Source organism: Rhinolophus sinicus, linkage group LG06 (assembly GCF_036562045.2).
Source record: "Rhinolophus sinicus isolate RSC01 linkage group LG06, ASM3656204v1, whole genome shotgun sequence".
NCBI classification, from domain to species: Eukaryota; Metazoa; Chordata; class Mammalia; order Chiroptera; family Rhinolophidae; genus Rhinolophus; species Rhinolophus sinicus.
The window spans coordinates 135,971,804-135,998,188 of record NC_133756.1 but is presented as its reverse complement, the minus strand read 5'-3'; the positions used below and the strand labels follow the sequence as shown (position 1 = coordinate 135,998,188).

The window sequence follows — 26,385 nt, the reverse complement described above, 5'->3', positions numbered from 1 at the left end:
CATTCCCCATCTGACAGTGAAGAAAAGTGAGACAGAAGACAAACTAGCTTACCAAACATTTTATCACTTTAGAGCAACTTCTAGGCTCTGAGATTCATCCTTGTATATCGTGCCAAGTTAGAAAAACACACTGTCATAATTAATGTGCTATAATCAACCTTCACTCTAAAGGGGCCGTATTTTATAATTCAGCATAAAACTGAGTTATAAACATAGGTAAAACATATTTCAGAGTTAAAACAGATTTCTTTTCTGCTAATTAACTTCAAATTATATAAAGTGATATATATATATTTTTTATTTATTTATTTATTTATTTATTTATTTTAAAATCTAGGGACCATCCTACTGTTCCAGGAAGCTGGACTTTTCTCTATGTCACCTGATTAACTGTTGACTAGCAGTTTATTCTCTAAAAGCATCATTGTCACCTTAGTGCTGATCCCAATAAAAATGACACCTAAGACCACTGTATACTTCTTCACCTATCACAATAGTACTCAAAATAATTATGTGTACCTTTATCTAACTTCTTTCTCCAACACGACTCTAACTTACTTTGGAAAAATCTGGGGTTAAACCAGCATTCTCTCTCTAGAAACTGGCACAATCCCTAGCACACAGCAGTTATTAAAAATATCTATTAAACAATAACCAATAATTATTGAGTAATTATTAATTAGTAAATACTGTGCTAAGGACTTTAAATACAAGATTTCATTTAATTTTCACACTAATCTTAAGAAGTGGTTGCAATTACTACTTCTCGGTGATAGTTGAAGAAAACTGAACTTAAAGATGTTAATTTATTGAATCCAAAAATCGAGTGAGAAACTCAGACCATTTATTATTATTATATAATGCTACCTCTCTTGAATATATGAACGAGTAAATAAATGAATAAACTGAATTTGCTTACAATTCACTAGGTGCCATACTATCTTTGTCTCCAATTAGTATAAATCTTAGAATAATTAAAAATTATAAAAATCACTTGTTTATAAACAATTACCATAGCATGTTTTTACATTAGTGGTTCTCAACCCAGGCGATATTTGGTAATTTCTGGAGACATTTTTGGTTCTCACAAATGTGTGGGGAGTTGCACTGGAATGTAGTGGGCGGAGTCCACCCATGCTCCTAAACCTCTTACAATGCACAGGATAGCACTCCACAGCAAAGAATTATTTGGTGCAATATGTCAATAGTTTTGAATTTGAGGAACCCTGTGCTGTATCATATGACTGCTCATACAAAGGCAAACTATACTGAAACCATTCCTGTAAAAAAAAAAAACAAAAAACAAACAAAAAAACTATACATTTTAATCATCTTCTCAATCTTAACTGTAAATTCTTGTTTTTCCTGACACTTGCGCTCTCCTTTTCGTGCTGCTTTTACTCCCATGATATTAGTTAACATTCAAGGCTCACAAATTAATGTTTTACTATAGGAATAATAACAGTGATGCTAGAGGAGCTGTGGCAGCTACATCCCTTTTCCCTGTAGGCAGCAGTGCCTTGCTGAAACGCAGACTGCAGGAGGACATGTACGCTGTTTCATGTTGCACAGACACCCTGACACCTTTAAGACAGACGAGCCATGTGACCAGCTAGAAGCCAGGAAACCATTCTGCTTGAGCCAGCCAGCTATTCACTGTTACATACTAGAAAAGGGAAAGGGAACAAATAAATTCCCACAGACGCATGTCAACGTTATTTAACATCTGTTTCAAAATGACAAACAAGGTACCATCCTGTTTTCCAACCTTGAATACCTATCAGTGAAAAAAATGCATAGCAAAATTGCAGTTATTAAATCTAGGCACTAGGTGGCAGCAGCACACAAGTGAGTGAGTTCATCTCAGAATAAAAATTTAGTGCTGCATTGTTAAAATTCTACTGGAACAAAAGAAATAAACATGTTTTTCCCCATTTCTCAACATTGTCTTGTATGTCCTTTACTGGGCTTACAACTATTAAGCCGCTTTTGTCTGCTGAATAAATCTACATTTCTTTCTAGAATATTTGTGTGAGAGTAACAAACATTTTGAGTGTGTGTGTGTATGTATACATATATGCACAAACTAATTTCATACATATAAGTGTGTATATTCCATATATGTATATTGCATATAGTATATGTAATTGTATAAATTATTACATGAATTATATAATAATAATGAAGGTGAAGATGATACAATAATCAATAATATTAGTCACTCTCTATTGAGCAAGTTATCTCATCTCATACTTTTAACAACCTTATGTGGAAGGTATTAGCTTTCTTTCTTTGCAGTTTAAGTGCCAAGGACCAGAGAAATTGAACAACTTGGCCAGGGTCACATAGTGTAATGAACTACAGAAGTAGGATTTATGTTATACATTTTAGAGAGCTCAAAGTCCATGAGCTTTTTGAGACCAGGTATCCTGTCTGAATTTCTGTTCTCCCTTACCAAACACAGACAAGTGCTCAACAAATGTTATATCAGTTGTAAGAACAGCTTGTGTCCATTTCATGGTGTTAAAGAAAAATAATTCATGAGCGAAAATAAAGGCAATTGCTTGGAATACACATTAAAATGTGCATTACCAGGTTCCTTCTCAGATTAATTTAATCAGAAGTTCTTACGGAGGGTCGTTTTCTTAAAGTTCTCCAGGAAATTCTAATATACAGTTCTTGTTGAGACTCTACAGGGTAGTGACTCTGAAAGTAAGTTTTTAGTAGTTTTAGAAGCGTTTTCTCCCTTTTTTTTGATAAGTCCTCAAAGATAGAACTGAAAATACCAAATAGCTATGGAGAGGGTTATGAATGTGACGTTTGGCACTGAAGGAGACAGAAGTTGTAGTTCACCAACACTGATAATGTCCCCCTCTTTGTGTTCTATTTCTTTGTGATCAATTTTGTGACTTCAGTGATAGAGGCAGGAATCTAGTTTTGTCTATTTAAATACACAGTATTTTCATGCCAGGTCAACATTCACAGAGGTTAGTGGTAGGCAGATACAGTTAGAATCATTTCTGTCCTACGTTGCTGATTATCTCCTAGGACCTCAGTAAACTGTCAAAGCTGTATCTTGAGTTGTGACTTATTACTACTAACTCTAAATTACTATTATTAAACACAGATCTTTGCATATAATGGACAAGTGATAACCTTTTACTGTATGATAACTGGATAAATTGACAACATAGGCTAACTGATTAAGTGATGAAATTTGTGGCTGGCCTGATTTATTAAATTGATGGTAACAGCTCAGATAAAGTTCTCCTTTTCACATTTTTTTTTTTAACTCAACTGATGTAAATGCAGATCTGTTTTCCAAAAAATGAAGGTTTGGCAGGCTTTGTGATTGTTTTAACATAACAATGAGACGCCATCAGGAACATTGTAAGCTATTCTGAGGTGGGGGTAGTGGGTTTTGTGGGCTTTTGTTTGTTTGCTATGGTTTTTAATCAAAGCTCCCCATGGAAAACTAAGTCCTTTTGCAGGACTTAGTCAAGATGTCTGCCTTGTATGTATTGTACTCCTTTATGTTCAGAATCAATTCAGATCACTACATATAACTCATAGTCAGTATTAGCCTGAAACCAATTCCTGGACATGCTAACATGTTGACGTGTCCCAGAATTATAATGCCAATTTCCCCATAAAAGTAAAAACATCTATGTTAATAGCTTTATTTATTTATTTATTTATTTATTTATTTATTTATTTATTTATTTATCGTTTATATTCCTGTAGACTCCTCATCCTACAGAGGGGCACTTCGGAGGCTTTCTAAAAACCCTTCTAGTGATGGTGGGCATATCATCCAGTACGTGGAATGGCAGAGAACTCAGATTCAAAAAGTCCAAGTGCTGCAGATATAGTTACAAAAGTTAAGGTGGGGACAGAGTCCCCAATAAGCCTGTAATCCATATAAATTGTCAAGGCACAGCTGAGGAGGTCACTGGGGCATTCCCCGATTCCCAAGACATCAGCAAATTCCTTTAATCAGCACATACATTGTTCTGTTCTGTATATAATATTGTTCTTACATATTACACAGCTGGTGATTCAGTGTCATCTGGCACTTCCTGGTTAAGCACAGCTCTGATACAGTAAGAATGCGTCAGGAGTAAGGAAAAATAGTTTCCAATGAGGATAGTGTGTCAGGATGAATCAGAAAAGCCAGGCAAGAGTGTGAGAGACGACTGAGTACCACCCACTCAGGATGAATAGAAGGGGCGGGGGTAGGGCACCCAAAGATTTGTCTCATTGACCTTCTTTGTCCGTGCAGTCTATAAGCTTAGACGTACTTTCTGAGTCTGTGGGTTGTTTTTTGTTTTGTATCCCCTTAGCAATAATGTTGTGCTGTGTGAGTGTGTGATACATAGAGTAAGTTGGCTGGGCTTAGTTGACAAAACTGCTACAACTCACACAGGTCAAACAAGCTGTCCTTGACATTCAGAATCCCTGAAGATGGAGCACGTATAGTATGATAGAGGAACTTTGGAACTTTCTCTATTCCCTCCCGGCCCTTTCTTGTTCTTTAAGAATGAGGCTGTCCTTGCATTTCCTACAGCTTTTGCTTCTATCAGGTTTACTGGAGCTTTCTAGGACCACGCCAGAATTGCAAAGTGGTCTACGAATGAATCTAACCCATGACCTCAGACCTTATAAAGGGAACACCTAGATGAGAAAACCAGGTAGAAAGAGTATCCAGAGGACGGTCTTAGAAATGAAGGTTAAATGCTCTTACATGAGAGTAGAGACAGAAGGTATGCAGAGGACCTAGACCACTTTTGAGAACATGTGTGCAGGACCCAGTTTGATTCCCAGGTCCAGGGAGGAAGGATAGAGACAACCTGTAACACACCCCGAGACTGTGGCCAGGTGGTGAAGAACCTAGCAAACCTGGATTGTGCGAAGGACCGAGTGAACCCCTGAATCAGCTGCCATTTACAGGCTAAGCAATTTCTACTATAGGCCAGACTCTGAATGTCCACCAATTCAGAAGGCAGATATTTCTAGATCTATTTTATAGATAAGAAAACTTAGCCTCGCAGAAGAGCAGGGGCTCACCAGACAACACTATTATTTGTGGCACAGCCGGAGAGGGGAAGTCTTGATTGGGTAGTGAGGAATATAAACTATCTGAGCTAGAAAGTACCTTTCTAGTAATTCAATGCTTTCCTTCTCACAGATGATGACAAGGCGTCCTTAAATGACATGACTCGCTCAAGCTGGCTTTGCCACGATCAGCTGAGTCATTACTCCGGTGATGCAGTGCTTTCCAATTGATTCACAACTAAGGAACCCTTTTACTTTTAACCCTCACGTTTTGACTGAATGAGGATGATGACGATGACGATGACGATGACAACCATTCTTTACTAAGAGGTTAGTTACTGGGCTAAGTATCTCTCACAACAAATCTGTCATAGATGTCATTAATTCCCTTTGTGTATAGATGAGGGAATTCATTCTCACAGTTGTTGCATGACTTACTCAAAGTGACAAAACAGTACCAAGGTCTCCGTCTTATATTTTATTCTAAAATCTGCATTCTTCTTACATGAGAGGATTTTTCTGCAAAACCTGTTCACTAAAAAATAACTTTGTACCCATTTTAATCAAAACCACATATATGCTATGTAAAACATCAATTGCTTAGTATAAAAAAACAATTATTATACTAATTTGACCTACAGCCTGATTTTTGGTGAGCCCATACACCTTAGCCATTGATGAAGGTACAAGTTCCATTTTGCTCTCTAAGATACTGAAATTAGCCTATGAACCCCCATTTCTACAAGCACAAGACTGGAGGGTCTAGATATCTCAAGGTGGAAACTATATTTTGTGACATTATAAAAACAATTCCTGCTGATTTTACATTTTTGGACTTTATACCATATTACACTGAGTTAAATAATAAATGTCAGGGAGTTAGTTTACTCACAGATTCTCAGCTAAAAGCCCAGATCAACAATTGTGATTTGCTTTCCATGAAGGTTCCCAATGGGAAATCTACGAGTTGATATAGGGGTTACTAATCTTTTCCTACAGAAACGAAGACACTGTAAACATCAACAGGAAATGAGCATTGTGCTTTTCTCTCTGAGAGACAAAAATGACAAACAAGAAATGATAGATGGTGCTTGCTAGAAATTTTAATTAAACCTGTGAGTGAAAAATTCTGAATCAGGCCAAGTGGCAGCTGCACTCATACATGACCTGCTGAAATAGCAGAGGCGGGGACACGTGTCAGGAAATAGATATCCTGTGAGAGCAGCCATAATATCCTTGGATTTCATTTAATCTAGCTCTCCATAAAGCCTAGCTCTGAAGGGGCTTCTAGGAGACACACCACCCCTCTGCCCAGCTCAGTGAACAAGTCAGAATACAAAGCAATCTGCTCTTGGTTGCTTAGTGACAACCAGAGTATAGACGACAGCATTTCTTTAGTGTGTATATGCTGTCCCTTGTTTGTCAAAAGACAGTATGCCCTGCCATTCTGCACCGCTGCCTTTGCTGCAGTAATTAAGTAATTAAAGGCCTTGACCATGGAAGACTCCATATGAAATTTTTCTACTAACCATGATTAAAGAATGCCAGCTATCCATATAAATATCATAATTCCTATTGCTTCCTTTACCAGAAAGACATTTAGGAGACGCATATTTCTCATCCATATTTCCACATGTCCCTGTATCAAGTTTTGCATTTGGAGACAGGAGGAAAAACTTAGTAAGACGTGAACATGGTTCAGCCTTAGCCTCGTCACTTATAAGTTATCTGACTCTGGCCTGGTCTGTTCATTTCTCAGGTTCTCATCTGTAAATCTAGCTTTTAGCTTTGGGGGCTGTCATAGGGCCAAATGTCCTCAATTCAAAGTACTTTATAAATAGTCAAGCATTAAATAAAGTCAAGTTGTTGTGACTATTTTTTTCTTTATTTGTAAACCACCCTTATTCTTCTTTACCATACATTTTAAGAGTTAAAGACTTACATAACTGGATTTAATCTTGAATACAATTAATATCAACCTTTTTGCAAATCGATACATTTCATGAGAAAAGCATGCTATTTGTTATTAAAACCATCCTTGATATATATGTCTCCTGCATGAGCTCCACCAAAATAACAAACAAAAAGAAAAACCACTAATCAAAAGAACATATCATTTCAATATCAGTAACTTTTGTGCCTTTAATTTTTATTACAAATTATAGAATCTAAGCCTTAGAGCCACAACCATAATTAACGCCTGATTATCTACCAAGTGGTCATTCAGCTGAAGTCTGATCTTTGTGTTGTTAATCCTGACTTCCTGGGAAAGCCATAGTGGATCCCTCATACCTTTTACCTCCCTCCAGAGTAGGAAAGACTTTAGTTGGGATCAGGCTGCCTGAATAAAGGCCACTAGTCTCCCCTGCAGGTAGAGGTGGTCACATGTCTAAATTACAGCCAATGAGATGTGAGCAAGATCGTCAAGTGAGTCAGGAACTTTCCTTAAGGGGAACAGGCATTTTTGCCCCTTCTTTATCCTCCATGTTTCTGCCTGGGGCACAGAGCTACCTTGGAACATATGTCTGAGACCCAGCATTAGTGATGTCAGAGTATTGAGCTGGAGAAACCCTGAGTCCCTGAGGACTTTGAGGAGCAAAGTCATCAAACCAGTCCTAGTCTGTCATGATGGAGAAATAAACTTCTATCTTCTTTTAAGTCTCTAATGTTTTGTTTTATTTTTGTTATTCACAGCCAACTAATGAAAGTAATTTTCCACAATTGTCTTTTCAGAGTCCCTCTACTTTCAAAAAGCATGCACAATGTCTCAACGATATCTGTTTACTTTAGTGCAATACATTTGACAAATATTTATTAGGCAATTCTCACATGCAAGACCAAGTACCAGGGAGTATGTCGTACGGAGAGAAATAAGTGAGCAACTCCAACACAAGTCATATCTCTAAGGTTCTTAACAGTGAAGAAGGAGAAGTCCATGGTGCTTACTAGGACCAGGGCCCTTAACAGGACAACATGAGGAGGAAGGAAAGTTGGTTGGAAGAAGGACATTAAGAGTAATGCCTAAAAAATGAGATGTTAAGCAATGGGTACAGAAAGCAGCTGCATTCCAGAAAGAGGAACAGTATTTCCAAAGACCTCTGAGCAGGAAACAGCATAGGGTGTTGAAAGCACACAAGTCCAAAATGGCTAGAGTAGACCAAGGGAGACACCAGATATAAGTGGAGAGGTAGACAATGTCCAAAAATGTCTCCTATTTTCTATTGTCTCACCATCACCTTCTAAACGAGGGGATGGACAAAAATAAATAAATAAATAAATAAATAAATAAATAAATAAATAAATAAATGAGAGAGAGAGAGAGAGAGAGAGAGAGAGAACGAGAGTTCATAAAGAAGAAAATTCTAGGCCCAATGTTTCACAATTTTCTTGTGGGTGAGGAGACAGAATTTAAACCCACACCACAGAATCAAACTATTCCCTGATTCTAGAGGTGTTTTTTCTCCCCAAAAGGAAAAACACTGAAGAAAAGATAACACTTAATGGGATCATTGTTTCACCCTCATTTATATAAGAATGAACAGACTGAACTGAAATATGCAAGTCATGCCTCTCAACAGAACACGTCTTGTTCCCCTTTGTTTCCAATCCTTCTCATTTAGAAAAATAAATAAATAAATGTAACTCTCCTCTTTGACAGTAGCTGGATTCTCAGGATTTTTCTTTGTTTCCTACATAAGGGAATATTAATGCATTCCACTGAACAAATGTGAGTGCATGCATGATACTAAGTTGGAAAAAGCCTAGTAAAAGGATTAAATGATTCACGGAGGACACTAGAGGGCAGGTGTCCCTTTTAAATCAGCTCTAATTTCCACCCACAGACTGAAACCTAGCACTGTAGGTACGCACGCCTAAATTGGTCCCATTTTCCAGACTTGTTCACATATAAGGTTAAAAAAAAAAAATCTGCTCCTCTGCTCCTCAAGTAAGTGAAGCTTTGTACTGGTTCTTTCTGTCACCTCTAAATTGCTTCCCTGCTCTTCTCCAGCCTGGCTTCTTCTCATCATGTAGGTGTCACTTCAAATATCATTTCCTTGGAGAGGCCACCTCTTTGAGCTTTACCTAAAGTAACCCCTCCTGAATCCCATTACTCAGTATTGCATCAAATGTTCCCTTCTGTGTAGAGAATATAAAACATATTATATATGTTGGATTGAGATTTGCAAAACAAGTTGTTTACTAGTAGGGATGCGAGCTAGGAATATGGCTGCACATGTGTGAGAATGATAAGAATGAAGTAAAAAACATGTTTTTGTGTGAAACTGAGCATAACAAAATTGAGTGATAAACACGTTCACCAAAACAACCTCTGGTTATCACCTAAACAATTTCTGGGAAACAACTTCTGGTAAACAACTTCTGGTCATCATCTAAGAAGTAAAGAAGTCCAAGGAAAAGAGGATAAAAGCAGAACCCCTGAGCAACGCCATGAGTAGTCTGACTTGACACTCTATCTGAGACCCTCTGCAAGGTGCAAACCACCACACTCCGGGACACGCCAAAGTTCTTCCTTGCAAGACCAGCTTGCCTCAGACCCGTCATGGGCCCAGTCATCTCTCCCGGACCAGGAACCTTCTCCATCCCGATTGACTCTGGGACTTGGTTCGTTATTAAATTCTATTCTGTTCTGTACAACCTTCTGTGCTTACCAGAGCATTGGCCTCTGGAGGGACATTGGTTCCCAAATATAGAGTTATCTGAACCTGTGTGCCAGAACTTTGTTCCCCACTCGTGTCACGAGTACCAAGCAGGGACATAGGGCCCTGCTGAGGGGTTAATGTTTCCTTGACTTTCAGGAAGAGTCTGAAACGTGGCGACTGCAATTTCAGGAGCTTGCAATACCTTCTAACATTTACCAGAACCTAAAATTACTTTACATATTTCCTTGCTTGAAAGCAATCTGTCTCTACTGGAAAGTATACTCCTTAGGCAGTGACCTTGTCTTATTCCCCACTCTATTCTCAGGAGCTAGAAAATAATTTGTGGAGTGTCTGCCAAATGAATGAATGGCCAATCCTTTAAAATAAGCATTATTATTATTCACATTGCAGATGACTCACCGATTTCAAATAATTTGATCAAGGTTAGGCAGACATTTAATGGCAGAATTATGTGACCTCAAAGAATCTTTTAAGTTACAGAAGCTTCTTCTCTTCACTGAATTTTTTTGGGGAAAAGTAATTTCTCTTAAGAAAATCACCATTTTTCAAAATTCTAGTTTCTTCTGTGCCTCTCCCCTCTATTGTATTAATGTCCAATCAAGTCTACCCTCAAAATACTACTCATATTGTCCATTCTTGTTCTTTCCATTCTTTCTGCCACCATTTTAATCAATGCTCATATCCTATGAACAATGGGAATAACCTCCTAATTAACTGCATTGCTTTAGTTTCTTCCTGCTCCAACCTATAATTCTATATACAACCCTCTCCCAGATTAATTGCCTTAAATTTCAGTTTTACGCTCAACACCTGCAATCGCCATCTAATGCCTTCAGGTTAAAATGCAATTTCTTTTTGCCTTATATTCAAGGCCCTCCTTAATTGCCCCCACCTGCTTTTCTCAGATGATTGTCTGCTTACACTCCTACATGATCTCCTGCTAACCTGGCCCACTCACTATTCAAACATCTCCCGAGTTCTTCCTATCCCTCTACTATGCTCAACCAAAAATCCTCCAAAAATGCTCACCCACATTCAAATCCCATTCATTTCTTAAGACACTGGTGAATTTCCACTGTCTCTTTGAAAGCTTTCCAGATAAATCCAACACACATCGATTCACCTGTATCAAAATCCATCAGTGCCTAGAAGAGTGCCTAGCTCATCGCAGGCATTCAGCTTTTCTTGTCAAATAAATTACTGAATCTGTAGTTGAAACCATGTTCTGTCTTGTGGTAGCTTATTTTATTTTATTTTACTTGAGTTATTATGCTTGGGTTCCTTCCCAACTGGATCTTTGATGTCTACGGCCATGACCCCTATCCAGCAACATATGCACAGTAGGTAATACCTATTTTCTGATGGATTATTCCACCTGCTGTAACCAAGTGAGCCAAATGCCATGTAGCATGATTGATAAACTTGTCCTCTCTAATGTATTACATTGTTCAGGATTTAACAACTATGTTTAAAACAACTAACCCTACAGATCTGGTCAGAGAGACCATGTGAGATTCAAAAGTGTGTCCCTCCTGTTTCTTCAGTTAATGTTTTTGACATCATTGACACATTATGAATGCAAAATATTAATCCAAGCCACTTTTTACTTCTTGTTGGAACCCTGGCTGCATTCTTTTTTAACATGTCTATCCTCATGAAATGATAACCTAACAGATATGGTGTGCCAACAATGTAAGGACACCCAACGAGGACTCAGAATAGAAACTAGTACAAAACACTGTTCGTACACTTCAGAGCAACATATACAAAAGAAATACTAACCAATGTTATATTTTCTCAGTGCTAAGTATCATCATTTAATAAATGCCATCGAAATTCAGAGGAGAAAGTACTTATTAATGAAGGCTGAGGTATTACAGGAATATACCTGAAACTGCCTTCAACAACAGTGCAAAAATTATTGAGCCCCTGTACACATCAGACTATTTTGTACAGTCCCCACCTTCTATAAATCTGAACTCTATAACTTAATTTGAATAGCTTTGTATACACTTTTTAAAATAAAGATAAATTGATGAAATTGACAACTTATTCTTTCATCATGTGGGCACTGATTTAATCCACTGCCAAAGAGGTCTGTCCCAACCATTGTGGCCAAAGCAATCATACCCAGTACCTCTCTTCCACTTTATCCTGTTCTGCCCTCCTATTTGTACATGAGATGAGCTCACATATGTATTGATCTATGTCAAAAGTCAGCAAAATATGGCCCATAGGACAAATCTTGCCTTATCCTATGTTTGTAAATAGTTTTATTAGAACACAGCCAATTATTAAATATTGTCTATGGCGGCTTTTGTGCTACAACAATAGAGTTCAGCAGTTCTGACAGAAACCTTATGGCCCACAAAGCCTGGAATACATCTGTCTGGTCTTGTACTATCTGACCCTTGATCTGTGTGTTTACCGTCTGTTTCCTTACTCTCAGAATATGACAAGAGACTGTTTTGTTGACTGTCTAACCACAGCACTAGTGCCCAGCACATAATAGGTGCTTAACATCTGTCCCTGACCACTCACAGACTTTACAGGAGAGGGGTCAATTGTGTTAACATGTACCCAAAGCTCTGAACTTTCCACACCTCTGGAATCACTGCTTTCTGGGTAAACATGTAATAAACTCATGTAAAGAAATTTGTAAGTGACCAAAAGATACTCTAGGGGGGATTCTTGGGCCGAGGAACAGTTTTCATAGAAAATGCCTTGGTCTCACTGCCGGGCTTATTGAGGCAGAGCACTGTATGTTTTATAGCCCTGCTATGCTAAAAGAAACATGTCCCCAATCACCAGGCAGACGTAGTACTGAGAATCTTGGTAACATCTGGCGAATAAGAGCTTAGAGTAACAAATTTCTAAAAACTTGTTGATAGGAGCACCAGTCTGTGCCTTTTTCTTAATTTATTGGACTCTTGTCAATTGATATTACTCAGAGTTTTTCTTTAACCTTCCACATTTGTAGAATATAAAAATATCATTTCCCATCATTCTCTTGTAGTTTGTATGAGTAGCTTACAATTTTATTCTATGATAAAATTCTCACCCAAAGAACTCCTTATTAACAAGTGGAAATTCTGACCTATTGAAACCCAGCCATTTCCTCTGTGCCAGGCAGATGTGTCAGAACAAGCCAGAGTTGCTATATTGGTTTTCTTTTAAGGAGAAAAGATGAACTTAAGTGTTTCAATTTTAAATATCCTATACACCACGATAGAGAGCCTTGCCCAATAGTTCATAATGTGTATCATATCTGGAATTTACATAGGTCTCCAGGCTGAGGTGCCACTGTGATGACCCACCCACTCCCCAAACCAATACGGTTGGAAAGTAGTCTTCCAATTTTAGACCTTTGCAAGTCATTCTCTATACTACAGCCAGGGCTATTTAAAATGTAATTTACTCACACCTCTCTCCTTCGAAAAATTCTTCAGAATCCCCATATTGCCTTCAGGAGAAAGCCAAAGCTCCCATGAGACAGGTGGCTGGTCACGAGCTGACTCTGTGCACCTGTCTACCTCGTGTCTCCCCTGCCACACGCCTCGCATCACCCTCTCCTGCTCCTGCCCTCTGCTCTGAAGGCTGCACTGCTAAGAGCTCTGTTAATGCATCATTCTATCTCTGTCTCCCTTCCATTCTTTCCCATCTCTTCCTACATTTCCCTTTCCTCTGATGCTTCTAAGTTTGTGTGCATATCGTTTCCTTTCTGATTCTGGTTGAAACGCTTCCCCTTCTCTTTGTTTGGCTAACATCCTTGAGTCTCATCTCAGACTTCTTTCTCCTAATAGCTTTGCTTGATTCCAGAAGTCCAGATTAATAGAAAAATCCTCTGATAGATAATGCTACTGGGAATTCCAACTCCAAATCTAAGAAATGTGTCACATGAAACACTAATGAAAGGTAGAGCTTTTAATTAAACTCTAATGTCTCCCCCGACACGATCTAGATTTTGAAGTCAAGGTACCAAGTTCTGCTTTAAATACTCTCCCAAGCACTTCAACTATAGGTCTCTTAGATAAATCTGCAAATTCTTTGTTATTCAAAAATATCCAGGGTTGTTCTTTTAAAACACAGTGAAAGTTATCTGTTTAAAATGTCATGCTAAATACATTTCCATGAAAGATGTGTCTTATTGTGAATGCCCCTCACTTTGAGGAAATCAGAGAGAGAACACGGGTGAAGACAATACCCTTGGAGTAGCTCCAACACCTAGAAACACGAGAAAGCACTGGGTTAAACTAGATGAATACTTGTAACAGAATAAATAGGTTTCGAGATCACTGAGTTTGAAATTGCACATACAATGAAAAAGGAACTTTGTTGTATTTAAGTGGGAATGTCTGGGCAGCTAATCTGGGTGGAGGCATTTTAAGTACTTCCACACCTCCCTCAGTAGCCTCTGGTTATTTGGAAACTGCTGTAATCTGAATGATTAAAATTATGCTTGCCACTTGTTCTATAACCTGCTGTGGGAAGGTGGTCAAAAAGTATCTTGGGAGTAAAGACAATTGCTCTAAGAAGTGCCAACAAGGGCAGGCAGGAAAAGTGATTTTGCTTCAGAGAGAACAGTAGTTCATACCCAACAAGTCCCAGGACAAGGGCCAATTCCAGCCCTGTGCAGACCTGGCAAGATCTGAAGGTGGCCTAAATCGGAGGGACTAAGACTGAGGTTTTGCCTTGGCTGCAAGGAGTGCAGATGACTAGAGCTTAAGTCCCCACTGTGGAAAGGTGTACAAAATGAGGCCGAGGAAAACTGAAAACCGGGTACAGACTAGGTCCATGAGACTCGGGATTGAAAACAGCCTGGGAAGCCTGCTCAGCAAGAGTCTGAAGGGCCGGAAGACTGAGCTTCTTCCAGGGAGCAGTGTGACGTCAGAGTGGAGGCACTAGTGGCCAACGGTAGCTCCCTGCAGGAGGGAGAACAGGACGGTGGCCTCTGCTCATCTCCAGGTATGCCAGCCCTCATGTCCATGGCGTGACAGAGCCTTCTGAACCTTGTTTGCCCATGTCTAGGCCCTTCGTATTCTCCCGGAAACTCCTGGGTTCGAGAGTGAAAGAAGAGATGACCTGAAAGGGACTGCCCCCCCTGAAGGCCCCTTTGAGTATTCTAGGATCAGAAAAAAGCCCAATGATAAAGCTCAGCTCCAAGGCGTTCTTTAGGCATTACAGTGTTTCTGAGAAATACCTCCAAGAAGCAAGTCTTGACCTTGATTTCTGTGCCTTTTACCTCAATGAGGACAATGCCACTGTTGTCATTTTATGTCTACATTTAAATGGAAAAACAAGGAACCAGGACGGGGGATGCCACCCGGAAAACTTGGCAAACCACCTGACTCATCTTCTCTGGGAAAAGAGGGAAGGCAGAGAAAAGGAGAGAAGAGAACTTACTGTGTGGAGCCTCCCAAAGAGGGCATTTGAATTGCCCTCTTCAAAAAAGAATTAGCATGCCCACTCCATCACAAACCTTCCCTATAAAATGCGTGATGCCTATTGAGAACCTACAAACTTCAAAGACTTTCTTTACAAACTCACCCTAAAATACAAAGAACTGTGACTAGGGTTATCAGATTAACTACATTCCTGACTCTCTAATTCAATCTGTGCCCTCATAAAAGACATTTAGGAAAAAGAAAAGAAAAAGTTACCTTTTAAGAGAAGCAAGGAGGGGTGTGGCAATTTAAGTAATGAAAAGAATATGGCCACTCATACTCTTTGCACAAAGAAAATCTGTCAGGCAACATCTTCCCTTTTAACCAAGTGACATCTGAATAGTGAACAGGCAAACTTCACACCCAGCCAGCAAGAGTGGTTTAATCAACCTTGGTGATAAATGGGGGTCAAGGCTGTTATAGCTGGATTAGTGCAACAGACTTAGGTTTCACCTTCATTTAAAGTTACTTGCTTCACAAGTGTTTATGCAACATCTTTCAACAGGTCCAAGGAAAGTTATATGTGATGTTTCCGACCCCCAGTTCAGGCAGGCACTGTGAAGTTTTATAACATATGTTCAGGTTCATCGAGGAGACTTTAGAAGTGACTTTTCGGAAGCTAAACTTTTTCTCCTGCTTGTCAATTATTAATATCAATAACCAATTAAATTATATTTCATTGTTAGAATTCTTAGTCATACAAGGTCTGACAATTATGTTCATGAACTCATCCTAGAAAAAGTGCTACATACTTCATTACTGAATATCACTACAGTCACCTTCGAAGTACTTCCCTTGGGAAACTATTTACTGACACCAGTGCCTAGTCCACCCTTCAAAGCAATTTTGGAACTCTTTTTTCTGGAATAACAATCAGAGCTGTTGTCATATAACCCATGATGTCCTGAATGTCATCAATATGTCTTCCTTTCAATATTTCCTTTATCTTCGGATAAAGAAAGAAGTCATTGGGGGCCAGATCAGGTGAGTAGGGAGGGTGTTCCAATACAGTTATTTATTTATTGGCTAAAAACTCCCTTACAGACAGTGCCGTGTGAGCTGGTGCATTGTCTTGATGCAAGAGCCATGAATTGTTGGGGAAAAGTTCAGGTCGTCTAACTTTTTCTCACAGCCTTTTCAGCACTTCCAAATAGTAAACTTGGTTAACTTTTTGTAGGTACAAATTTATAATGAATAATCCCTCTGATATCAAAAAAAGGTTAGCAACATCGTTGCAACAAGTTCACCAACTTAATTGTTGGACCTCATATACGACCAATTATTTACATTGTTAACCATGATCTTCACAGAAAAACAGAACTACACAGAAACTGTACCCTCAAGATTTCTAATAGTCCTTTGCACACGGCACACATTCATGTATTTGGTGAATGAATGAAGCAAGGAAGGAAAAATTATGGATAAAGAAATGTATTGAACAGTATTTTCTTTTAGAAATCTAAACTATCATAATGTAGTTTCAAGATATATTCATCCTATTTAAATAATTTATAAAATCTGGCTTTTCTAATGATTATTTTGTATTTATGTGAAACAGATAAGACTTTTCAATTAAGCTGTGTGTTCTAGATCATAATTATTAATATTTAAAAATTGAAAATCAGCCAACCCTCCTATGTACACTAGCAACCTCAGGGCTGCCAATTCAAGTCCTATTCCATTCCTATCCTCTTAACCTTTATTGGACCAAAGTCATAAATCACACGTTAGGTAAAGCACTGTTGACACATTCGAGGTTAGGTATGATGTCAGGAGTAGAGATTTGGCAGAGGTGCATGAGGTTCCAAATGTGTTAAACCACGAAGGGCAATTTGTGCAATGGGAGTAGAAAAGAAACATTCTGAAATTATATGGTGTTTCATTTTTCCCCCCACAAGAATATTATCTGAAATATTGTAAAGCAAAGACTGAGATGATACTGAATACAAAAGCTAAACCCAGGTTTACACTTTGAAACAATTTTAATAATAAGCTCAATCAAAGAATGCTCTGGAGAATGGGAATTGCCCTCAGAAAAGACAAAAATACTAGGTTGCTGCCTGCCCTCCACCCACACTAAGTCCCAAGGTGCCATTTTTACAAAGTATTATAGGAAAATGAAAGAACTATTATTTTAATACCTAACTAAAAAAAGAAGAAAAAAAGAAAAAAGAAAAAGAAAGGTAAATTATTCACATTTCGATGCCCAACTACCCTCATTTATTTGGAGACCAAGGCTCCACAGTGAAAGCAAAGTGGAGAGGTTTTCCCCTTAATTATCTAAGTAATTACCTTAAACGTAGGCTTTGCTTTGGCTGTGGAGACATAGTAACAACCATGAAGACCCTACTGAAACAAGAAGATATGAAATTCATAAAATGCTCTCCAACTCCATTGCAGAAAGGCACTCGAACATTACCTGAAAATGCAAACTGTGATCTTTTGTGACAAGATTAAAGAAAACGTTTTTTGTTTTTTTTCAAGTTACAATGAGAACAACTATTCGTGTATTTTCTCATATCCTACATTGAAGGACATTTGTGTTGCCGGATAATCCATACTAAGTGATAACTGAAGTTTACATAGTCTAAGAATTGCAGCCTTTGTTGGCCATCGGCACTGTAAAACACAAATGTTAGAATTCCTTATTTTCTGGGGTCCTTTGGTTTCCTGTCACTTGCTGAGAACTCTTACTATAAAAATAAGGGATCCATGTAAGGAAATAATTTTGCCCCAGGAAACAGACCTCAAGCCTGTGCCTTATTTCCACAAGAGAAACATACTAGACTCTAGAGAATGTCTGATGAAGTCCTAGAGAAAATTGTTAAGTAAATGAAGTGGTTATTTTCAGTGTGAAACTTCCTACTTTGGGAGGATATCCTGCCATCTTGTTCTGACTTTCCCAGTACCTATTCAGCTCACGGATGTTGGCCCCTTGGTTTTATTCAAGGGGACAACATCATTATATCATTATATTTATCCTCAGAAAACTGTGTGACACATGAGACACTCTCGCTTTCTTCTGTTGTAATTTAAAATGTATTTATTCAGCATTCGAATCTCACAATGGTCACGTACTCACAAGACACCTACTGTATTTGAAAGGTGATTTGTTGAAAGGCCTTCGGTCACAACTGAGGGACATGTCTCATATTCTCTGCCTAAGCATTAGGGTTCCAAAGTAAAGTCAACCTTGGGAAACACTTTTTTGTCCCCTTACCATGATTAGATGCTATTATAATTTCTTTATGTATTAGTCAAAGCTATCTTCCCCTTTATCCTTAGAATATTTCATCTTCACCTTTCCTCTAGATGACATATATAAATGTGTTATCTACCAAATCTATGGGTACCATACATAAGAGAACATTCTATTCAATCCTTAGTGCCACGATGTCAGTAAAATTCAGTGCACATTGGTGGCTTTCTTTTTGTTATAAGATGTTGAGTAAATACCAGAGATAGATGAGCTCTCCAAGGTTGGATGTGAGAGATAAGCCTCACTTTGCTTCTGAGAATACTACTAGTTCTTTGTCATGCTGACTGTAGGTTGCTAGGGAAATGGGAGGAGGTAGAAAGGTGTTTTATAAATATCACCATGGGAGAGAAATTTTGTGACATATACATTGTGGTCCCAAGTGCCTCTTTGTACAAGGCTGAAGCCCACTTTAGCCTTAGGCCTATCAGGTGGGCAGGTAATGAGACAATAATAAAACCCCTAAGGTTCGGTGGGCCATATGAGTTTCCGTAGTTTTTCTATTAACCCATGACTTCAAAAAAAAACAAAAACAGAGTCCTGCACTGGGTAAAATGATCATGGTTAATACACTGGTGGATGATGACAAATTATCTGGGTGTTACAGTTTTAGAATGGGATTCTCAGAAACCTTAGGCTTAATATCAAAGTTAGAACAATTTTAAATCAGGCCTGCCCTTTACCAGCCTTCAAGTGAGGCCTCAGAGAAACAGTCCAATTATCTCTGCCTCACATATCCTACGAGGCTGGATTTCAAGAAAAATATGACAAAAGACTATATTCAGAGTGAAAGTTAGAGCCTGTTAACCAAGGTGTCAGTTTCTGGGAAAATGAACAAATTAAACATTGGATGGGTTGGTTAAAAAAAAAAAAAAAATGACAAAGCTCTTTACATGGTGACTTCTCAAATAGTTATAAATTTTTCCATGAAGTTTACAGTCCCCTAAAATTTGTCTACAACACAATCTAGATTATAAGAACTCTGGGCTAGAGAGAAGGAATTTCTCCATAATAGGCAATAGTGTTAGAAAGACAGGTGTGATTGCACTACAGGAGGATTAGAAGTGGGTATGAGAAGCTAGTGTGTAAAAGAAATGGCAATGTAAGAGAAAGCTGCAACTAGAAGAAGAGTAATGTTGTAATGTAGTCATTTCTTGCTGGTATTCTTCTAGGGAAACAGGGCAAATATCTCTAAATAACTCACTGGGATTTTTTTTTTAAAGTAACATCAGGATTTTCATTATAAAACAAATTGAGAATATATCCTAAGGCCAATATGACACCCAAATCCTTACACCTTGTTCTTCCCAAAATCTACACAAAGATTTCCTCAAGATTTTAGTATGCTTCAAACAAGATGGCAGGAAATGACAGGCTGTATGCTAAAACAATGCGCAAGCAAACTTCACATAAAAATGTTAATACTTGTGAAATTGAAACACACCATTCCCGTGAACAAAATTTTGATGTGACTCAATAAGGTTTCTGCAATGAAAGGCTTGGCAGGTAGGTAAAGGAGGCATCTACTGAGTCCAGGACAAAGATTTCATGTTTTTACTAAGAAACTCAAATTCAAAATGTCAAGTATTAGAGAAGAAATGCAATGAGAGGTCAAAAAAACCAAGTCAGACAGAAACTTAACTCATTGATTTTATGAAAAAAATACACTACTAAATAAATAAGTTCTATTTGATTACAATCCCTGTTGTGATGACAAAATTTCCATCATGCTTGACTACATGCAATAAAAACTCAAGATGGCCATATTTGCAAAGTATGTTTCTTAATGAATCTGGCTGCATCCTGTTTATGCAACTTAAGCCCATGGGAGAATTATATATAATTTATAAAGAAAGATATTTCACAGGTTTAGTCTTTCGCTGTTAGAAAACTCATCAATAATTCAAGACGACAGCACATTATGTATAATCATTTTGTTTCTTTCCCTTTTGCAAAAAATGATTCACATTTTAATCACTAAAAACATTCACATTTATATCAGCATAGAACATATCAATGAAGAAATATTCCCGTTGTGAAGACTGCCAAAGAAAGAGAAAAATATTATAAACTTTGCAACTTCATATTACTATGTAATGTCTACTTTGTAATGCAAGGCAAATGATTCTTAAATCAGAAACACAGTGAACAACTAAGTGTTTTCATTTTTGTTAAGATAAAAATAAATTTTAAAGGGAAAATTAATATATAAAAATGTATAATATGCTTTAACCCTGAGTCAACCACTTACTGGCTAAATTACCTTGGGCAAATTATTAAATCTCTATTATCTGCAGTTTCCTCATCAAATAAGATGTAAATTGACAATCACACTGATTTTTCTCAAGAGTGGTAATGAAAATAAAATGAGATGATGTATAAGTGAATGCACTTCACAACTCATATAAAAGATATTCTCTACCATCATCAAGTAACAGGATATAAATAGTTAAGAAAAATGTTATTTAAAAATTATTTGACATCCATTTTTAGGGAACTTGCTTTCAAAAGTGTTAGTTAGTATATCAAAAGTTTTCAGATTGTACTTTGTCGTAAGTCTAATTTAGATCCTTTCATAAAAGTATAAAAAAAGTACACAAGACAATTTCACCTCCTTACGCCACCACAGCATGTTTAGAAAATCTTTTCATACATAGTCAAATTAAAGGTTTTCATCTTAACTGCATAAAAGCAAACTGAAAATGAAAATACATGATTGAAGTAAATTGAGAGTATGCCTTTGTTTTTCATTCCCAGAATACATTTTTTCTTTGCTGAGTCTTTTCAAGTCTGGTTAATATATTGAAAAAAAATCAATGAATACGTTGAACAATGTGAAAATCATCCTGGTTGGTTTTCTGAATTTTGGGGGGTAGGGTGGGGGAGGGGGTTGTTATTGTTTTGTAAGACTCTGTTTCCAGGGTACTTTCTTCTGACTCTCCAATAGGGATTGGCTATTAAATTTAATGTTTTGCCAAAGCATACCAGCAAAGGATTAAGCAAATTAGGAGCAGCATATTAAGTACAGGTAAATTATTAATAGCTGTAGAAAGGTTGAGGAGCAATACTCACAACACGGCAATGCCAAAGACTAGACAGTCTGAAGTGGAATGAAAAGCATATGCTGTAGTTAAACCATGGGCTCAGAAATCAGACATGCTGACTTCAAAGAAAGATTTTGACTCATAGCTGTGTGGCCTTTGGAAAGGAATTAATTCCCTAAGACTTGGTTTCCTTATTGTTAAAATAGAGGTAACAATAGTGCCTATCGCAAAAAGTTGTGAGGCTAAATAAAAGAATCCACTTAGAAAAGCATCTGACACACAGAAAACATTCAGTGAGTTGAGTATTAAATAGTATATGTAATGAAATGATGAAACGTAGACAAAATAAAAGGTTTATTTTCCTCAAAATTCTTGACTAGGAATTTAGCTGTCAGGCACAGAAAAATCAACTTGAGATCTCTTTTAAAGTCAAAACGCCACATCATTAGATTAACTTTCTCATATTGTGCCTTTGCAGTACACACACATGTAGACACACACACCACACAATAAATATATATACACACACACACAGGGTGCCAAAAAATGTATACACATTTTAAGAAAGGAAAAGACCGCATTAAAATTGTAATACTCAATATATACCAATAACAAAAGATGAATACAAGTCACATGTGACTTCTGCAAATACCAGAGGAGCTCAAAGTGGTTACCATCAGCATACTTTTAATACAGTTATTTCCTTTCTTAAAATTTGTATGCATTTTAGGCACCCTCCATGTGTGTGTGTGCGTAAATATAGATAGATAGATAGATAGATAGATAGATAGATAGATAGATAGATAGATAGATAGATTTGTAAATATATATATGTGTAAATATATATATTTGTATATATATGTGTAAATATATATATTTATAAATATATATATATATATATATATATATATACACACACACATATATATGTTACAAAATTGCCTTAACTGCAGGAAGGCTATAGCAATACAGATCATAGGACCTGTGTACTTACTCAGTGAAGCCATCTAATTTTCCAATGCTTCTGTAAGTTTAAATAATTTTGATTTGTGGCTAGTGAAAAAATAATATTGTCCATTTAGTTTAGATCCAAGGTGAAAGAGAGTGGCAAATGTATTGCACAACTTAAAGGCATGAAAAACCTTGCTAATCCAGTTGGAGATGAGTGTGCATGCTTATCAGCTCAGGTGAAAGGTAGGCACAATTTTTAAAAATCTACTCATTGCTAAGTGGCCAAGAGTAGCAAATTCTCAGGGAGAAGTATCTGGTTTTGAGCTGTCATATCCTTATTGTGCTTCACACTTGCTATATCTCTTAACAATTCGATTGAAGGAGAAGTGAATTCTCTAATTTAAATAAGAATATAGAGAACTGCCCATATATCTTAGCTAATCATTTTATTCTTGTAAGCGATAGCAAATTGCATATTTTTCCTGCTTTTAAAAGTGGCATCAAATGTAGAGGTGGGTGCAATCTTTGACAGTCTAGTTTAAATTTTTCTACATTTAAAGGTTTTTGACCTCAAGGGATAAATCTCAGAAAAACAACATCCTAACAGCTGATTTTGTTTTTTACATCAATGGTTCATCAGTATTTGCTTATTTTGCATTCATGCAAGTTATATGCCTTTCTCAGAAAGAAGAGGTTAAGAGAACTGATTAACATTTGCAAAGTCCCTTGAGAGATGTGTTACCAGAGTGTAAATTATATCCACATTATTAGTGTGGCCTCACTAAACATGCATGAATTATCAACAAATGAGAATATCTTGAATGGAATAAAAATATTTTTTAAAAATCTTAAATCTGAAATTAAAGTGTTTGAATGCATTTTAAATGCTGTTGCTTGCTTTTCCTGAATTAGTGTTCATTTGAAATAGTTGGGCAAGAAAAGGGACCCAGCCTGGAAATATTCATGTGCTAACAGCCATGTTTCTCTCACTATTGAGAGAAAGTGCTATATAATTGTTGTCTGATATTTTACATACATCAGAAGCACACATGGCCGTATTTTTTCCTAGAAACAAATGTAAGGCATCAGATAAGTTTTGAAATCATAATCACGGCTCCTATAAATTGCTAACGTAGAGGAAAGGTTTATATGAATGGTGTGGGTTGATTTTGTGTGTTTTTTAATGAATTTTCGACATTCAGCTGCAGAGTAATGGCGGTTTGTGTGCAATGTTTCCACTAAGATAAATGGGAGTTTTACTCTGTTTGTTACTTGAATAAAACTCCTTTGCATTTTTACACAACAGTCCGTTTTTCATTACCGGGAAAGATATGCAATTTGAACCATGTTACATTTTTACTCACAGTAAATCAATATATGTCATAAGAGCAGAAAAGAAAGTAATAACACTCGCTATCATTGGACCTTCCCTTAGAGTGAGTCCCAGAAGACACTGCCAGGTTGGGTTGCTATAGCAACAGAGCTCTGGTGTCCCTTTTGCTTGGTTCGCTAACATAAGCTGATTTTTACAACACAGGTATAACCCTAAAGAATATTTATGGTAAAGAAGAAATTACAGTGAATCAATAACAATGTGTATGACCTTTCCATTGATCTGAGATTATTTCATTCAAAAGTAGTATAAAGAAGGTGACTACGTAACATTTCAAATCCCTTTGCTGACTTTCAATTAAATTATTCATTGTATTTTCTTTAGGCTCTTTAAGTCATTACATTTCTTAAAATGTGAGGAAAAAAATACAAGACTACTGGCAATATAGAAGATTTATGTTCAGACCTCTATTACAAAGTTATCAGGACAGATAACAATACATCTTGTGATACATAGAGGTTCTAACTGGTTTTGTCTATTGAACAAGATAGGCCATATAAAGCATTTTAAACAGTGTCTGGCATACAAGTAAACACCTAATAAATATTGTTATAATGTATATCACTATCATAATATAGTCAGGCAAACAATTATATCCCTTTCTTTACGGTAGGCACTATTGATTATCAGTTATAATACCTTTTGCATTCTGAATAGTTTTAAAGTAAAAATGGTATGCATAAGGGATATACTACTATATAGTTGAGCCTTAAATATATCATAAAAAGTGAAGTTCCTTTTTAGAGGACTAACCTTGAGAATAAAATATTTGTATTAAATGGGCATGCTGCAGGGAGTCAGCTTGGAGTACAGTGTGTTAAGGCGTTTGGGACTCAAAACTTCAATTTTGTGTATCATACTACTTACTTCAGATCTAGCCTCTGTAAGACTTGTCTTTTCACCTGTAACAAAAGGATGGAAATAATTTCCCAGCTGTGTGGTAGAGAGGATTCAGTGAGATAATGTATATAAAGCACTTGCTAAAATGCTTATAACTTTGGGAGGTTACTCAAGCTCCATGTTTTAGCTTTCTCTCTGTAAAATGGGAATGGTGACAGTATTTACCATACCGTGATTAGAGGATAAAATAAAATATATTACATGCTCAGAAAGAGGTTAATAGAGTCAATTATGATTAAAAAGAGTTATTAGACTGTTTAAACTCTTTACCATGATAATTCTTCTTTATAAATAACATCTTTGAACATTTTCTGGAACTATTATTATTCATTGGACATACCTTGAACAATGCTAATGTACAATGTTAGGGTAATGATACATTGTAATTAAGTAAAAAAGTATCCATCATATCTGTGCCCAAAGCAAGTAGCACAAAAATCAGCTACCTCACAACATATGATCCCACTGGCTTGCTATTGCACCAGAAAGTACTACTACTAGAGCATTAGAGTAACAACATTAACTGTAAATATCTTACTCCATGGATATTCTACCCATAGAGTCACTTGCATCCATTTCATGTGTTAATACAGATCAGTTTATCATATTAGGTTATTTGCATGTCACTAAACATTGAGCTTTAAAGGAAAGGGATATCAGATGATTAAAGATTTAATGACTAAGAGAGACAGAAATGAGTATATGACTTAACGATGGGGTCTGCAAAGAGAAGGGACATTATCCAGATGTTTGCATGTTTCTTAGTGCTAACCCAAAACAATTTGAGTGAATTTTCAAAATGGAGAGATAAAATAGTAAAGGAAGATAAGAAAAGGTGAAAGTTCCAGCCAAGGAAAAATATGCCACAATTCACAACAAAAATGCTAGTCCTCCCCCTCTGGTCTATATGACTCCAGTAAACCTCTCTACCCTTTTCCAGAAGATGGAAAGCTTAGCCAAAGGACCAGAAAAATGAGCACTCAGCTAATTAATATGACATGTCTAGAAGTTATTGTATTTATTCTCAAATTAGCAACTGTGTCAAGTTGTTGACTTCTCTGCTTTTAAAGAGTTCACATTTTTAAATGTCATCATCAGAAATAAATGTTACAGATTATTTTTTAAATTCTGTTCAATTAGTAATGCCTTTCCCAAAGTATATTTTACAAATTCAAAAGAAAAAAATTGCTCGCTCATAATTCTATGCCCTTAACAATCAAAAACTATTTTCAATTATTCCTATTCCTTTTAAGTCTTAATCATACTCATACGTCATTTCTACACAGTGAATATAATTTCAGTTTGCTTTTTTTCCCACTTGACATTATATCCTCCGTATTTCCTCACGATACATACATAGAAGTTCAAAATGATCATTTCTAGCACCAGAATGGTTATAGTCTTCCATGATCAGACATGTAATGATTTTTAACTGTACTGTTTGTACAACGAATGCCTTCATATAGTTCTTTATTTCTTTTAGATTAGTGGTTTCAGACTTCAGCACACTTCAGAATCAATTGTAAGGCTCCTTAAAACACAGATGGCTGGGCCCCACCCTTAGAGCTTCTGATTCAATAGGTCGGGGTGAGGCCAGGAATCTGAATCTGCAATTTTAACAAGTTGCAAGGTAATGCGGATGCTGCTTACCTGAGGATCA

The 26,385-nt window shown here is 36.9% G+C and overlaps 1 protein-coding gene across 8 annotated transcripts in view; it reads right to left on the bottom strand.

Moving 5' to 3' along the window:
* Nucleotides 1-26,385, bottom strand: part of GAS2 (growth arrest specific 2) — a 133,266-nt gene that overhangs the window by 23,501 nt on the left and 83,380 nt on the right. For 4 of the 8 annotated variants that reach the window (XM_019742609.2, XM_019742608.2, XM_074336141.1 and 1 more), the window contains exon 8: nt 17,474-17,527. The exons of 3 other annotated variants lie outside the window; for them this stretch is intronic. In XM_019742609.2, the coding sequence (XP_019598168.1) occupies nt 17,474-17,527 (54 nt within the window). Of the gene's footprint in view, nt 1-17,473; nt 17,531-26,385 lie in introns of those variants that run through there. One more of the 8 variants, XM_074336143.1, reaches the window with a different exon arrangement.